This window comes from Plecotus auritus (genome assembly GCF_963455305.1).
Source record: "Plecotus auritus genome assembly, chromosome: 1".
Lineage (NCBI taxonomy): Eukaryota > Metazoa > Chordata > Mammalia > Chiroptera > Vespertilionidae > Plecotus > Plecotus auritus.
This window is the reverse complement of record NC_137770.1, coordinates 246295344-246309869: the sequence shown is the minus strand read 5'-3', so window position 1 is coordinate 246309869 and position 14526 is coordinate 246295344. Positions and strand designations below refer to the sequence as shown.

The following is a 14526-nucleotide window of genomic DNA, read 5'->3' as shown; positions in this document are numbered from 1 at the left end:
TCACGCGTTTCTCCCTTCCTGAGACCCTGCCAATGAAAAGCGTGGTTATTTGCCCCCGTGGGGTGTCAGTCCCCATGGAGCGCTGGCAGAGAAACCAGCTGCAGTGGCCTGCCCCCCCAGGGAGCCCCCTAAGGAGGCCGCTCCTCGTCCACGCACAGGCTCCCAGCGCCTCAGCACAGCTGCCCGCCCCCCCCCCCCCCCCAGTCCCCCCGTGCCCACCTCTCCATCGCAGCTCTCGGCGCACATGTCGCGGCTGCTTTTCTGCCGAGGGCGTCCTGCGCCCTCACACTGAAACGCAGCCTCCGGGGCACCCCAGCTCCCAGGGTTTGGAAGCCGAGTTGTCTCCTGCCTCCCTGAGCGTTTCTGTGGGTGCCAGATGCTGCCGACAGGGTGGCAGAGGGGAACAGTGCCCCGCCAGACAAGCACCAGTGTTTCCAGTTGTTCGTTTTAAGTTTCTCTGTTTGTTCCCACAGCTGAAGAGTAAAAAGCCCCCGCTCGCGTCCAGCGGGGCTGCGGGGAGAGGCAAGACCCTGAGCAGCCAGCCCAAGAAGGCCGAGCCGGCCGCCGGCGTGAGGCGCACGCCTTCCAGTGAGTGCACGCCCCTCGTCCGTGGTCGCGGGCACCTCTGCAGCTGTAGAGCGGGGCTGGGGTGGCGGGGGGGGGGACCCGTGGAGAGATGGGCCTGTAGCCGCATCACCCTTCCCCAGCTGCCCGACGGGAGGGTGGCGCCAGCCTCTGACCCGGCCTGGGACCTCTGTGCACCAGCAAAGGCCATTTCAGTGGAGGCACCTGACCTGTTGGTGACTCAGCGACTTTGGTGGAGTCACGTGAACCCTCCTAGCGGGGCTTCCACGTGCTGGGTGTGGACGAGCAGCTACGTGGTTTCCGTGGTGAAATGGCCCACGGCCTCAGAGCCCTAGAGAGGACGGGTTTGGAAGGAGTCCGCGTGGCAGGGAAGACAGTCCGCGTGGCCCACGCAGACGCTTGTCCCTTTCTCCTGCCTGGCCCTCCGCCGCCCACAGGCAGGTGCTGTCATCTGCCCCCGGTCCACGTGCGGGAATGACCTCTGAGCGATGCACGCTCCCCGGGCTCACGGCCGTGAGTGACAGCCACAGTGAGTGCCAGGCTGCAGAGCTGGCAGAGATGCCCGCCGGGCACGGCACCTGCCTTTCTCCAGGGCCACACTGTCACCATGTATGTGTGTGCGGCTGCGGCTGCGATGATAGGACAGAGTAGTTGTTGCCAAGGTGCCTGAGCCGGACCGAGGGTCACACCGCAGACGCAGGAGGCCGGGCCGCAGCACAGGCCGCAGTCCCGGAGCGCCAGGGGCCTGGCCGGCAGGGAGGGTTCCAGGGGAGGGAGTGTCCGTGTTTTCTGACTCAGGCCCCGGGAAGCTGGCAGACCAGGCCTCGGCTCCAGCTAGTGCCCTGTACGTGCCACGTGCACTGCGAGGGATCTCAGAGTCATGGGGTACGTGGCAGGTGGAGGGTGCGGGGGGCGTACACGCGCACCAGCCTCCGAGCTGCTCAGCAAAGCAGGCTGCTCCTGCCCGGGACCCGGGACACGGGACACGGGTGTTCTTCACGGGAGTCACCCCCATAGCAGGCAGGTGGGGAGCCAGCTGGGCCAAGCCTGCTCCTTATAGTTTGTGGAATGTGCTGACCTTTGACCTCCTCTCGCAAACCTTACTTCCCTAATGCAGGGGGTGCCTACAGTCACTCAAAATGCTGCTGGTGTTCCTGTGGGGAGGGTGGGGTGTGGGGAGGGCACGCTGATTGCATTTGCTGGGGGTTGATGCCTCTGTGTTTATGAGGCGTCTGGAGGGAATTCTCATTAGCTGTGGTGACATCTAATGGTGACGAATGAGAACAACAACAGCTTTCCGTGTCTTGCTGCACCCAGCCGGTTCACTGTGGACCGGGGATGGGGGATGAGGGGGTTGAAGAAGCACCTCAGTTTGGAAATCAGAGACTGGGGTTTGAGCTTGGCTCTGTCTGCCCAGCCTGCCCTGGCCCCGAGCCCCGGACAGCAGTGCTCCTGTGCCAGCTGGGTGGTTCGGCCCCTTTGCCACCCGTCATGTCCTCTGCGTGTGCGTGTTGAGGGGGAGGGATGGCCTTGTGTGCCGCCATCGGGTGGCACTTCACTGCCGTCCCTGTGGCTGCGGCGCAGCGCTGTGCACGCCCACAGGGGTGGGGTGCTGGCCCGGCTCCCCGTTGACGGGTGGACAGGGCTCGGCGGACTCTGTTGTCGCTGACAGTGACGAGAGCTGCCGGGGCGCGTCCACCTTGTCCCAGGCATTTGAGAGACGGGCTTTAGCTACAAAAACCAAATTAATAAAGCCGCCCACAAGCGAGGCCTGGGCATCGGCTTTAGAGCGGGTGAAGCTGCGGCCCGGAGGCTTCGTGGCCCCTCGTGCCCACCGCCCGCGTCATGGCCATCGCTCCGCCCTCCACGTCTCTGTGGCGCCCCTCCTCGTCCAGGAGGTCGCCGGGCAGACACGCGCGGGGCACGTGGGGAGAGGAGGAGGGGCCGAGCTGGTCCCCTGAGCAGCAGCCAGGCCTGGCGGTGAGACGCCAGAGCAGTGGGAGGACAGTGGGATCTCCGAACACGGGGGCCCCGGGTCCGTCTCGTTTGCTTCATCGCCTCTTCCTCTCTCCAGCGTATTTTCAAAGGGAGCTTCCCTAAGTCACTGTTACAAATATTAACTGAGCCCACATCGAACCCTGTGGCTGTCCCCGTGCCGCAGATGAGGAGACGGAGGCACAGGGCGACGGAGGGCTTCGTTCAGGGTCACACAGCTCAGGGGACACGCTGGGACCCGGGCCTAACAGGCAGGCTCCAGACCCCCTGTGGTGCCACGTCCCTTTCTCATCGGCCGTGGTCACCCACCGATGTCACCGCGTGTTCAGTCCGTGCCGGCTGCGTCTCGGTGCAGGGCACGTAGCTGTCGTCGGGTCAGCAAAGCGCTGGGCAGGGCTGTAGCCAGCGGTGACGGGCTGGGAGGAAGCTTGGAATCTGCGGGGAGCTAGCCGCAGCCAGGACGGCGTGTGACGCTGACGGCCTCCTCGCTGCAGACGCGGGATGTGCATTGCGGGCGAGGTGCCGGCCTGCAGGGAAGAGAATTAGAGGGATTTCCTGATGCTCTATTTTCATTCAGAACATTGTTCCCGAGAATCCTGGATAATCAGCTGGTTCAGACCGGCCCGTTCTCTTCTGTGGAATTCCAGGGAGCCAGCTCTGAGTATACCGAGCGAGGACGAGGGGCAGGTGCCCAGGAGCGGCTCTGGGAAGTTCCCTCGTGCCTGCAGGCTAACTGCTCTCCCACTGCTCGGGTTTCAGATGCCGACCAGTACAGATACGGCAAGAACAGGGTGGAAGCAGACGCCAGGCGGCTGCAGAGCCAGGAAGAGGAGCTGCTGCGGCGGAAGGAAGCCCTGCGGACCAGGCTGGCTCAGCTCCGGAAAGAAAGGAGGGACCTGCGGGCCGCCATCGAGGCGAACGCTGGTAGGAGGGCGCCGTCTGTGAGGGTCTGCGTTCCTCTGTCTGTGCAGGGCCTCACTCATCAGCTTGCGGCTCAGATTCGGCATGCGTCCCACACTGCTTCTCGGGGGTCTGGAAGCATTGCCAGTTAGCCCAGGGCAGGTGCCCGGGTGCGGGAGTCTGGGACAGGCGGGAGGGGATGGGTGCCCGGGTGCGGGAGTTTGGGACAGGCGGGAGGGGATGGGTGCCCGGGTGCGGGAGTCCCAGGACAGGCAGGAGGGACAGGTGCTCAGGTGCGGGAGTCCTGGGACAGGCAGGGGAGAACAGGTGCTCAGGTGCGGGAGTCCCGGGACAGGCAGGGGGGACAGGTGCCGGGTGCGGGAAGGCAGGAGGGACAGGTGCCGGGTGCGGGAGTCCCGGGTCAGGCAGGAGAGGACAGGTGCCCGGGTGCGGGAGTCCCGGGACAGGCAGGAGAGGACAGCACCCCAGAGGAGGGCCCGCTGAGAGCAGGGCAGTGTGAGCTATTGGAAGGGCTGGGGTGAGGCCAGGTCAGGGGAAAGCCACAGAGCGGAGCTGAGTAAAGGCAGCCCTGGGAGCGAGGCACGGCCGCTGTGCTGGGCCAGGCTGGCTTGTGCATGCTGGCAGAAGTGGGCACGGGGCCTGGGGAGGGACGGGACTGCGGACACACAGGCCTCGGCTCCAGGCTGCTCTCACCGGGGCAGCTCTGACCCGTGTCTCCGTGTGGCTGGCCCAGCACGGGAGGGGGGAGGGGGCAGAGAGCCAGGAGGCCGGGGAGACGCCTGCATCCAGGTAGCTCAGTGTGGGGGGGGGGGGGGGGGCTGGCACACGGGTCACAGATCTGGGCCTTTCCTGGCTGCCTCCATGACTTGCATGAAAGTGCTCTTGCAGCTCAAAGACTGGGAGCGGGTGCTGGCTGAGCGGGTCCGAGGTCACTCCTAGGAGGAGGTGTGCGGCTGCCGGGCCGAGTGCAGGGCCAGCCAGAGGGCTGGGTGGGAGCGGAGGGTGCCGACGCAGAAGGTTAGACCAGCTTCTGGACTCCAAGAAGAGTCCCACGTGCTGGGCACCAGACCAGGGCTGCATACCCGGGTTGCCCGGTTTCCTTAGCTGTCCCGTGAGCACAGTGCCAGCCCTCCTGTGCCACTGCCACACGTTTCAGTAACATGAAACACGTGTGCCGGGAGAAACGCATGCCCTGCTCTGTGGAGGAGTGAGCGTGTTTGACGGGGGCCGGAGGGCTCGGGAGGCGGTGGCAGAGGAATCAGAACAGTCAGGGAAGCCTGCAGCTCCAGGTCCACGTGACGTGAGCACGTGAGGCCCACTGGGGACCGCAGGCCGCCTGCTCCCGCCGCTCTCCCAGCTGCAGCCCAGGCAGGTGGGGAGTGGGCCTGGCTCCTCTAAGGGCTGATGTGAGTGTCACAGGAGGGACCCAGGTCTGGAGCCTGCCCCGTCTCCCAGCCCCGCGCCGAGTGTCTGCCGGGTCCCTGCGGGCGAGCCTCACGTGTGTGCGCTCCAGGCAGGAAGGCGCAGCTGGCCCTGGAGGAGAAGCTGAAGGCGCTGGAGGAGGAGTGCCGGCGGAAGGAGGCGGAGCGCGTCAGCCTGGAGCTGGAGCTCACCGAGGTCACGGAGAGCCTCCGCAAGGCGCTGGCCGGCGGCGTCACCCTGGGGCTGGCCATCGAGCCCCGCTCGGGGACCTCGAGTCCACAGGTACCGTCCCCCGCGCCCCCGAGCACCGCACACACGGCGCCCCCAGAAAACGCCCCCGTTCCTCTACAGAGGCCGCCCCGCCCAGCCTCACTCAGCACAGCAGACAGCAGCGCCATCAGCTCAGACACTTCATTTACTTGTAACCCTCACCTGAGCATCTTTTTCCCCTTAATTTCTTTTTGTTTTGTTGTGTTTTTTGTTTTTTTTTGAGAGAGAGGGAAGGGAAGGGGAGGGAGGCGGGAGAGAGAGAGAGAGAGAGAAACATCGATTTGCATTGAGCCTGCAACCGAGGTATGAGCCCTTGACCAGTCAAACCCGGAACCCTTCAGTCCACAGGCCGACGCTCTGTCCACTGAGCCAAACTGGCCAGGGCTTGGTCTTTTTCACAGCCCGGAATCCTGGGCCTGCTCTGCCCGGCTCCTCCCGTGAGCTGGCCGCGTGGGGTTCCCCGCGCTCCTGCTGCGGCTGCCACCACGGCTCTGCTGTCGGGGCTGCGGGAGGAGGGTGCCTGGGGACTGCTAGAGGCGCGTGCTGGGCTGGAGGCACCACGGGGATGCAGGGGACACAGACTGGGCCCCTCCCCACTTCCCAGCATGACCAGCCGGTTGGAGCGTCCCTCTGAGCCCGTCTGTCTGTCTGAGAAACAGGCATTGGAAAGGTGCCCTTAGAACAGGGCAGGGACCGTGTATATACACTGTGTCCTTATGCTTGTCGTCGTCCCAAACCCTGCTTTTCCTTGTTCCTGCCGGAAAGCAGCGAGGCCGCAGGCGCGCCTCACACGTCTCTCTCAGTCCCCAGTGCTCAGGCCCCGGACTCTGGAGAACTCGCCGCTGTCCAGCTGCGAGACCAGTGACGCCGAGGGCCCCGTGCCCGTGAACAGCGCCGCTGTCCTGAGGAAGAGCCAGCCAGCCGGCAGCTCTCCCTGCCGGGGGCACGTGCTTCGCAAGGCCAAGGTCAGTCCCCCGTGCGCGTGGGGGATACCTGCTCACCAGCCTGCCGGGCTCGGACATTGCGGCTTCAGCGTCGTGTGGGCGGGAGGGGCAGAGGGCCAGGCGTGTCCTGTCCAGTCCCACAGCCTCCCACTAAACCCACATGGTCTCCAGTCCCTCCACCGCCGCCTGTCAGCTGGAGTGGAGGTGCCGCAGGACCTTCCGATGGGTCAGCCTCTCTTGGTGCTGCGAAGCCTAAAGCCCCAGAGAAACGTAGAAACGATGTCTAGTTCATCAGAGCAAGCGGCTCTGCACGCGCTGGCTGAAAGCGTGCCCCGCGGAAAAGCCACGCCGGTACCTCGCGGCTCCTGCCCGTCCCGGCGCGGAGATAGCCACACCGGTACCACGGCTCCTGCCCGTCCAGGCGTGGCGGCAGCACACTGGTACCGCGGCTCCTGCCCGTCCAGGCGCGGAGGCAGCCACACCGGTACCGCGGCTCCTGCCCGTCCAGGCGCGGAGATAGCCACACCGGTACCCGCGGCTCCTGCCCGTCCAGGCGCGGAGGCAGCCACACCGGTACCGCGGCTCCTGCCCGTCCAGGCGCGGAGGCAGCCACGCCGGTACCGTGGCTCCTGCCCGTCCAGGCGCAGAGATAGCCACACTGGTACCGCGGCTCCTGCCCGTCCAGGCGCAGAGATAGCCACACTGGTACCGCGGCTCCTGCCCGTCCAGGCGCGGAGGCAGCCACACCGGTACCGCGGCTCCTGCCCGTCCAGGCGCAGAGATAGCCACACCGGTACCGCGGCTCCTGCCCGTCCAGGCGCGGAGGCAGCCACACCGGTACCGCGGCTCCTGCCCGTCCAGGCACAGAGGCAGCCACACCGGTACCGCGGCTCCTGCCCGTCCAGGCGCGGAGGCAGCCACACCGGTACCGCGGCTCCTGCCCGTCCAGGCGCAGAGATAGCCACACTGGTACCGCGGCTCCTGCCCGTCCAGGCGCGGAGGCAGCCACACCGGTACCGCGGCTCCTGCCCGTCCAGGCGCGGAGGCAGCCACGCCGGTACCGTGGCTCCTGCCCGTCCAGGCGCGGAGGCAGCCACGCCGGTACCGTGGCTCCTGCCCGTCCAGGCGCGGAGGCAGCCACGCCGGTACCGCGGCTCGTGCCCGTCCAGGCGCAGAGGCCAGGCGCCTCCTTCGCACCTCGGGCCTCGGGCTGTTCTCTGCTCTGCCCTCCGCAGCTCGGAGGCGGCCCCAGGCTGCTAGCTCCTTGCTTTCCGCATGGTGGTCTGGTGTCCAGTCAGGCAAGTGTTAGCCGCTCATGGCACGGGGGTGTTCACGGGAGGGTTCGGCGACCCGCACTCAGGAGACTGAAGGCCGTGCCCTTGATGGAGGCAGGCTGGTGACTGAGGGAAGGAGAGCCCCTGTGCACCTCCCCGGACGGTCTCAGCCGCGGTCCCCAGGCTGTGCCTGAGAGGGGTTTGGACCTGCGCCCCCATTCAGGCCCCCTGTTTGCAGACGAGAACGCAGTGACAGCATTGGTTACCGGGTCTTCACTGCCCAGGAAACCAGCGCTACGTTGTGTGCGTGCGGCCTCCGGAGGGCTGCTCTCGGCTGTGCCCTCGGCATCGGGGGTCTGGGCAGCTCGGCTCCTGCCACTTCCTCACGGCGGACGTCACCCGAGTGATGGCGGCGTGGCCCGGGCCGGCGAGCACCGAGGACGCGGCCTCCCGTGGAGAGTGCGCTGAGCAGGGTTTGCGGGGTTCCCAAGAACGTGACGAGGGGCCCCCAGCGGCAGGAAGGGGTGGCAGCATGGCCTCTCGGCCCTGGGACAGTAACCCACTTGTAGGTGCCTCGCACGTGTGGTCTCATCTGCCCGCTGGCCTTTTCCGAGGACGAGAGCGGTCTGACCACGTGGGCTCGCGAGTGTTACCCGGGCAGTGCTCCTGGGGAGCCCCAGTTCCTGCTGAGGGCAGCTGAGCAGGAGAGCGCGCATGCCTCCGCAAGTCAGGGGCGCTCAGGCCCCCGCCAGCGGTCTCCTAGCCAAGGAAGGCTCCAGAGTGGCCACGACGTCCACCTGCAGGCCCAGCACTTCCCGCTCGGCCTGGGAAAGCTGTGAGCTCCAGTGGGTGGCTGTGAGCCCCAGCTGCTGTGAGCCCCGGTGGGCGGCTGTGAGCCTCGGCGGCTGTGAGCCCCGGTGGGCGGCTGTGAGCCTCGGCAGCTGTGAGCCCCGGCGGGCGGCTGTGAGCCCCGGCAGCTGTGAGCCCCGGCGGGCGGCTGTGAGCCTCGGCGGCTGTGAGCCCCAGTGGGCAGCTGTGAGCCCCGGTGGGCGGCTGTGAGCCCCGGCGGGCGGCTGTGAGCCCCGGCGGGCGGCTGTGAGCCCCGGCGGCTGTGAGCCTCGGCGGCTGTGAGCCCCGGCGGGCAGCTGTGAGCCTCGGCGGGCGGCTGTGAGCCCCGGCGGGCGGCTGTGAGCCTCGGCGGCTGTGAGCCCCGGCGGGCGGCTGTGAGCCTCGGCGGCTGTGAGCCCCAGTGGGCGGCTATGAGCCCCGGCGGGCGGCTGTGAGCCCCGGCGGCTGTGAGCCCCGGTGGGCGGCTATGAGCCCCGGCGGGCGGCTGTGAGCCCCGGCGGGCGGCTGTGAGCCCCGGCGGGCGGCTGTGAGCCTCGGCGGCTGTGAGCCCACGCGCGGTGGCGCAGTGGCTGTGGCCACGCTTTCAGAGCCACCACATGTGAGCTGGGTCTGAAGATTCAGCCCGGCTGCCCCAGAGGTCGCACACCCCTGACAGCCACTGGGGCCGGGGTCTCTCCCGCCCTCCTCTGCCGTGACCTGAGCCCTCCACGCCGGCCCTCGGCTGTGCGCCCAGTGGGACCTGTGCCCAGCGTGGAGGCAGCGGCTGAGCCTGGTAGTGAAGCTCCGGCTGTGTGTGTGGATGGCCCCGCAGGGAGCCGGGCAGGGCGCCCTCAGCTGGGGTCCCGGCATGTCCTCCCCACACCCGAGTCTGCACCGCCCAGTGGCCGATGGGGGCTGAGGGGGGCACAGCACGGGCAGGCGGCACCCAGGTCACCCTCCTGCGGCCCGAGGGCCCAGGGGTGCCCGTGGGCGTCTCGGGAGCTCCGTGTGGTGGTTTCTGCCACCATTCCTTACGCTGGGGCTTCTGTTCCAGGAAAGGTGAGGCAGCACCACGGGTCAGGGTCGGCATCGGACCCATGCCCCACGCAGCCACCAAGTACCGGGGGAGGGGGGGTGCCCTGCTCGGGGCCAGGCACGTGGGGGGCCTCCTTGGTCTTCACTGCGGCCCTCAGTCCTGGGTGGGACTCGCGCTGACCGCCTTCCTGGGTCGAGCGGTCATTCTGTGGTGTTTTGAAGACCTGCCATCCTGTCTGCACAGCTGTACCCGACACCTTGCGTGTATGTCATTCTTGCTCTCGCTTCCCCGGCAGGAGTGGGAGCTGAAGAACGGGACGTAGGACAGCGGACGTCACCAGAGGCCGCGGCTCCAGCAGGCCCGCCGTGCCCGACCCCGCGTATTTTTCTACTGTATGACGACGTGCCCTGTAAAGAGATGTGCCTGGACCGCTTGGCTCCCACGTGGTTTGTTCAAGGCGGCAGGGGTGAGAGGTGATGGAAGACCGTCCTCCGCCAGGTGGGGTCACAGCTCCCCCCAGTGCCAGCCAGCCAGCCGCCGCCGGGGTGCTGGGCGGGGACCGGCCGGGCCGCCAGGAGTTTGTCGCCCCCAAGAGCAGCATGCACTAGTCTGTGTCCCCTCCCCCTGCCGCGCCGCCCCCCCCCCCCCGCCCCCACCCGTCCCTGAAGGTGAGGCTGAGGCTGCTGGGAGGCGCTCTCCCGGAGGTGCGGGACGGCAGCTTCGTAGCAGAGCAGCTTTCTAAACGGCTCACACTCCTCCGAGTTGCACTTCTCCCTGGGTTCCCGGGGGCCCTCCCGATGGGGGAGGACTTGACAGCTCTGGAAAGGCTGCGAGGGCTTTGGATGCTTCGCCCTGTGTCCTCCTTCCCAGCACCCCCCCCCCCCGCCCCGCACTGGGCGCCGCGGGCGGCCCATGGAGAGCTGGCAGGCCTCGCGGGCGCACGGCTTCCCTCCTTCCCCAGACGTCGCCGGCGGGGGTGCTGGAAGCGGCAGGCCTAGAGCCACAGACGGAGAGCAGGAGAGGGCCTGCCAGAGCTTCCAGCCCCCCGACTCCCCCCGCCCCCAGCTTGCAAACCCGAGCCACGGCCGCGTCCGGGGACCTGGGCTCGCCCTCCTGGGCACGCGGGCCTCGTGGGGCCTCCTCCCCCCTGTGCCTGCCGCCTGCCTCCGTGGAGTCCCTGGGCGACCCGCTGGGCCGGGGGACAGAGCCGGCCTCCGCACAGCCCCAGGCCTCTCAGCGCTCGCTGGGCCGGGCCCCGTGGTGCTCCTGGCCGGGCTGCGTGGGCTCCGCGGGGGCCCGTCTCGCGTGAGGAGCTGGACGCTGCTTCCCTGGGCTCCTCCGGGGCCCGAGCGCCCGCAAGCCACCTGCCAGGACGGCTGTCGGGCGCGTCGGCCTGGCCTGGCCTGCCCTGCCGACCTCCTCCCTCACAGACGGCACCGGTGGCTCATCCCCCACACTTAGCAGGTGACCCCGGGGAGGGGCCCGGCCTGCTGTGAGCCCCGCCCAGGGAGCGCCAGGGCGCACACGGCTCCCTTCCCGGAGGGAAACGCTCGCTCTCCCGTCGCCTCGCGGCCTCCGGGTCCAGTGGCTTCCAGTCAAGCGTGGCCTCACGTGGCCACTGTGCCTGCAGCCACCTTTGCCCAAGCGAACCACCAGCTCGGACGTGCTGACAGGAGGCCGGCAGGCGGCGCTCTGCCCGCTGCCCGGCGGGTGGGCAGCACCTCGGCCTGTGCATGGGCCCAGGGTCCAGCCTGCAGGCTCCTGGCGGGCACGGGCGGTGTTTGCAAAGCCCGGGTGTTAATCCACTTCCAGAACCATGAGCCTTTAAGGGGGGCGGGGAACTTGTCTGCTGGGGCCTGCAGAGCCGCAGAGACGGGGTGCCCTGAGGGCAAGCTGCTGGCGCCCGTGAGAGCACGTGTCTCCCCGTGTCCCGGATGTGATCAGAAACCCGTGTAAAGCGTTTGCCCCCAAGTAAGTTATTTATTTGTACATGTTCCGCAAGTGTAGTTTCTAACTTATATCTGTACATAGCAGACACCCCAGGCTCCTCGTCCCGTGGGGCGAACCAGGGCCCTTTCACAGATGGTCCTGTTCAGAGTGCGGGCCAGACTCCAGGGTCCTGACGGCATGTGAGGGAGGGCGGGGGGGGGGGAGCGCTGCCCTCATGGTCGCGGCCCCTCCTGCTGGACCTGAGGCCCCATCAGCCTCAGAGCCCCCTCCACGTTTACACATTTATGATGTTTTACTCTCACACCCCCGTGCCCAGAGCACAGTGGTGGTGAGGGGCTGTCAGGTCGCTGACGGTCAGGTGCAGGCCTGGGTCCCCTCTGCCCAGAGTCCCCGGGGCTGGGTGCCGCCCACCCGTGGCTTCAGGACGGCGCCACCACAGGCCGGCGGCTGGGGTGGGACTGTGCCACATGCCGGACTCCTGGGCACGGCCTCCCGCCATCTCTCCCAGCTCTTCTCTCGGGGCGACCCCGGTGACCTCAGATACCATGGCGCAAAGCCAGCCTCGCCCCGACATGAGCGCGCACGCCACCTCCCTGTCCCTGACTCGCTCCTGGCTGTTGCCGAGAACCCAAGCCCTGGGCCCGAAGGCCACGCCCAGCCAGGAGCTGCAGGCTGGCGGTCAGGGCAGCAGCGGGCACGGGCGCAGGTGTCCGCGGGGACAGCGGGACGCGGCGGCCGGGCTGTGGGCACGATGCAGCCGTGTGCGGCCACGCCTTTTCTTTCCAGAAGAAAGAAAACAGGCTGTTTATGCGCCAGGTCATGTGACAGGAGCCCGGGATGGGTGCTGGGTGTCCCACAGGGACTCACTCCTGCCGAGGGCTCAGCAACATGGAGATGCACAGCGCTTGCCTTCCTCTTTTCTAGCTAATTTTTAACAGGAAACTTCATGTCAGATCGCGGCACATTTTTAAAGGGCGATTATTATTATTATTATTATTATTATTATTGTTTGTTCCTGCTGTTACGCTGTCTGGTCGCCCCGTGGCGGGCTGCGTTTGATACTGTGAAATGAACTGAAGATGAACTACCCCCTCCGTGCCCCACACAACACGGTGGCTCGGAGGACGCCACGGGCATGCGCGGCGTGGGCACGGGCACGGCGTGGGCACGGGTGCGCCTGTGAGCGGTTCCACGGGGCCGTCCCCAGCCTCGCCGTGCGGAGCCGGTGCCACCGGGCTTCCGCTTGTCGCCACGGAAGATGCTTCCAAAGCGGATCGCCGATCCTAGTTCCTGGACCAAAGGAGTTTTTCAGAGGACGCTCTTCGTATCTGACTCTCACGGGAAGGGCGTCTCACTTTCACACCAGCCTTTAACTGCAGGTCTTCAGCGGTGACTGACCGACCACGCTCTTCACTGTGAGTCTCCTCCCTCTAAGAATGTAATCCCTCCTCACTGTGCTTTTGAAGGACTGCAGTCCTGTTTAAGATCCCCCGTGAAAGAGGCAGGAGGCGGGAGGCTTTCTTAAACGGACTGGGCAGCGCTGTTGAAATGCCTGTACATAGGTCTCCACCGTTTCTCAGCGTGTTTAATTCGTAAGTGAGCGTTTGATCAGGAGGAACTTGCCCGGAAACATGGGTTCCATTGCCCCTTTTGTAGTCGCCTCACTTGCGTTTCTCTGCTAAGGGACCGTCCTGTCCCCCGCGTAGCCCCGGACGGGCGCCTGTGGCGTGACTCGGTCGTGTGTTGTCAATAAAGCCACTCTTCCAGCCAGGCCTCCGCGTCTTCTTCCCACTGACTTCTACAAAGAGGGGGGAGAGGGAGGGAGGGGGGAGGGAGAGGGAGGAGGGAGGGGAGAGGGAGGGAGGAGAGAGGGGAGAGGGAGGGAGGGGGAGGGAGAGGGAGGGAGGGAGGGGAGAGGGAGGGAGGAGAGAGGGGAGAGGGAGGGAGGGGGGAGGGAGAGGGAGGGAGGGAGGGGAGAGGGAGGGAGGGAGGGGAGAGGGAGGGAGGGAGGGGAGAGGGGGGGAGGGAGGGGAGAGGGGAGAGGGAGGGAGAGGGAGGAGGGAGGGGAGAGGGAGGGAGGAGAGAGGGGAGAGGGAGGGAGGAAGGGAGGGAGGGAGGAGAGAGGGAGGAGGGAGGGGAGAGGGAGGGAGAGGGAGGAGGGAGGGGAGAGGGAGGGAGGGAGAGGGAGGGAGGAGGGAGGGGAGAGGGGAGGGAGAGGGAGGAGGGAGGGGAGAGGGAGGGAGAGAGAGGGGAGAGGGAGGGAGGAAGGGAGGGAGAGGGGGGAGAGGGAGGGAGGGAGGAGAGAGGGAGGGAGAAGGCCGCTAGAGGCGGAGGCCGGAGCGGAGGGTGGGGGTGGGGGGGCAGGCCTCGTGCGCAGCTGGATGGGACGGAGGCTTGTCCCGGAAGAAGGGGTTCTGAGGCCGGCCCGGCTTCTGTTTAGACTGGACGGATGGGATGAGTCCGGAGCACCCAGAGATGTCCCAGCAACACATTGCCCCCCGAGACCCACCTTCCCAGGTCTAGGGCCAGGTGACCCCCTCGCGGTCCCTTCACCCTAACTCTGCCCCCTGAGGTTCAGGCGGGTGCTGGCTGGTCACATCAGGGGTGCCTGTAGGGTCAGTGGACAGCGACGCACTGACATGGGAGGCGAGGCAGCGCTCGGCCCGTTGCTGTTTGGAGGTGGGCACTGTCCCCCGAGGCCATGAAGCTTTAGTAACTGCCCCCCCCCCCCCGCCAGGCTGTGGGACCAGAGCTCCGGGCTTTGCTGTGTAAAACCACGGAGGCGACGGGGCAGTCATGTTGGGGTTACGTGGGGAGCAGGCAGCACGGAGCCTCACCAGCAGAACTCGGGGCAGGAAGCGCAGCTGAGCCACCATTTGTGACGGGCACGTCCCCCATGTCACATGCTGCTCAGTGGCCGTCCTTTCACAGGGAGGAAGCAGTCAGGCACCCAGGGGCGTCTCCCCGGAAGCCCAGGCGGGGCAGCCTTCCTCCCGTGGGCTGGGTGGCCGCCACGTGCCCAGCTGGCCTGTCACTCTGGTGCTCTGACGCTAGGGCTTGGCTGCCCCGCACAGGCGTCCTTCCCAGGCTGGCCAGGCCCCGGGGAAGGTGAAGGGCTCGCCACAGCGCACCTTCCACGTGCAAGCCAGGCAGGGCCCCCCCCCCGCCGCCCACCCCGGGGCTCCCCGGGCTCATGCACTCACTTCCCTGCCTACCCCCCACCCCCCGCCAAGGGCAGGGGCCGGACACCCAGGACAGCCCTTCGCCCCAGCACTCCTCACACTACTCAGCCCAGCTGCCG

At 67.3% G+C, this 14526-nt stretch overlaps 1 protein-coding gene across 3 annotated transcripts in view; it reads left to right on the top strand.

The window, feature by feature from the left end:
• The window catches only part of AFAP1 (actin filament associated protein 1), an 85421-nt gene extending 75675 nt beyond the window's left edge, over nt 1-9746 (top strand). For all 3 annotated transcript variants that reach the window (XM_080685707.1, XM_080685705.1, XM_080685706.1), the window contains 5 exons: nt 474-588; nt 3340-3504; nt 5015-5205; nt 5997-6158; nt 9571-9746. In XM_080685707.1, the coding sequence (XP_080541833.1) occupies nt 474-588; nt 3340-3504; nt 5015-5205; nt 5997-6158; nt 9571-9597 (660 nt within the window). In that variant the 3' untranslated portion in view covers nt 9598-9746. The remainder of the gene's footprint in view (nt 1-473; nt 589-3339; nt 3505-5014; nt 5206-5996; nt 6159-9570) is intronic.
• The last annotated feature ends 4780 nt before the right edge of the window (nt 9747-14526 follow it).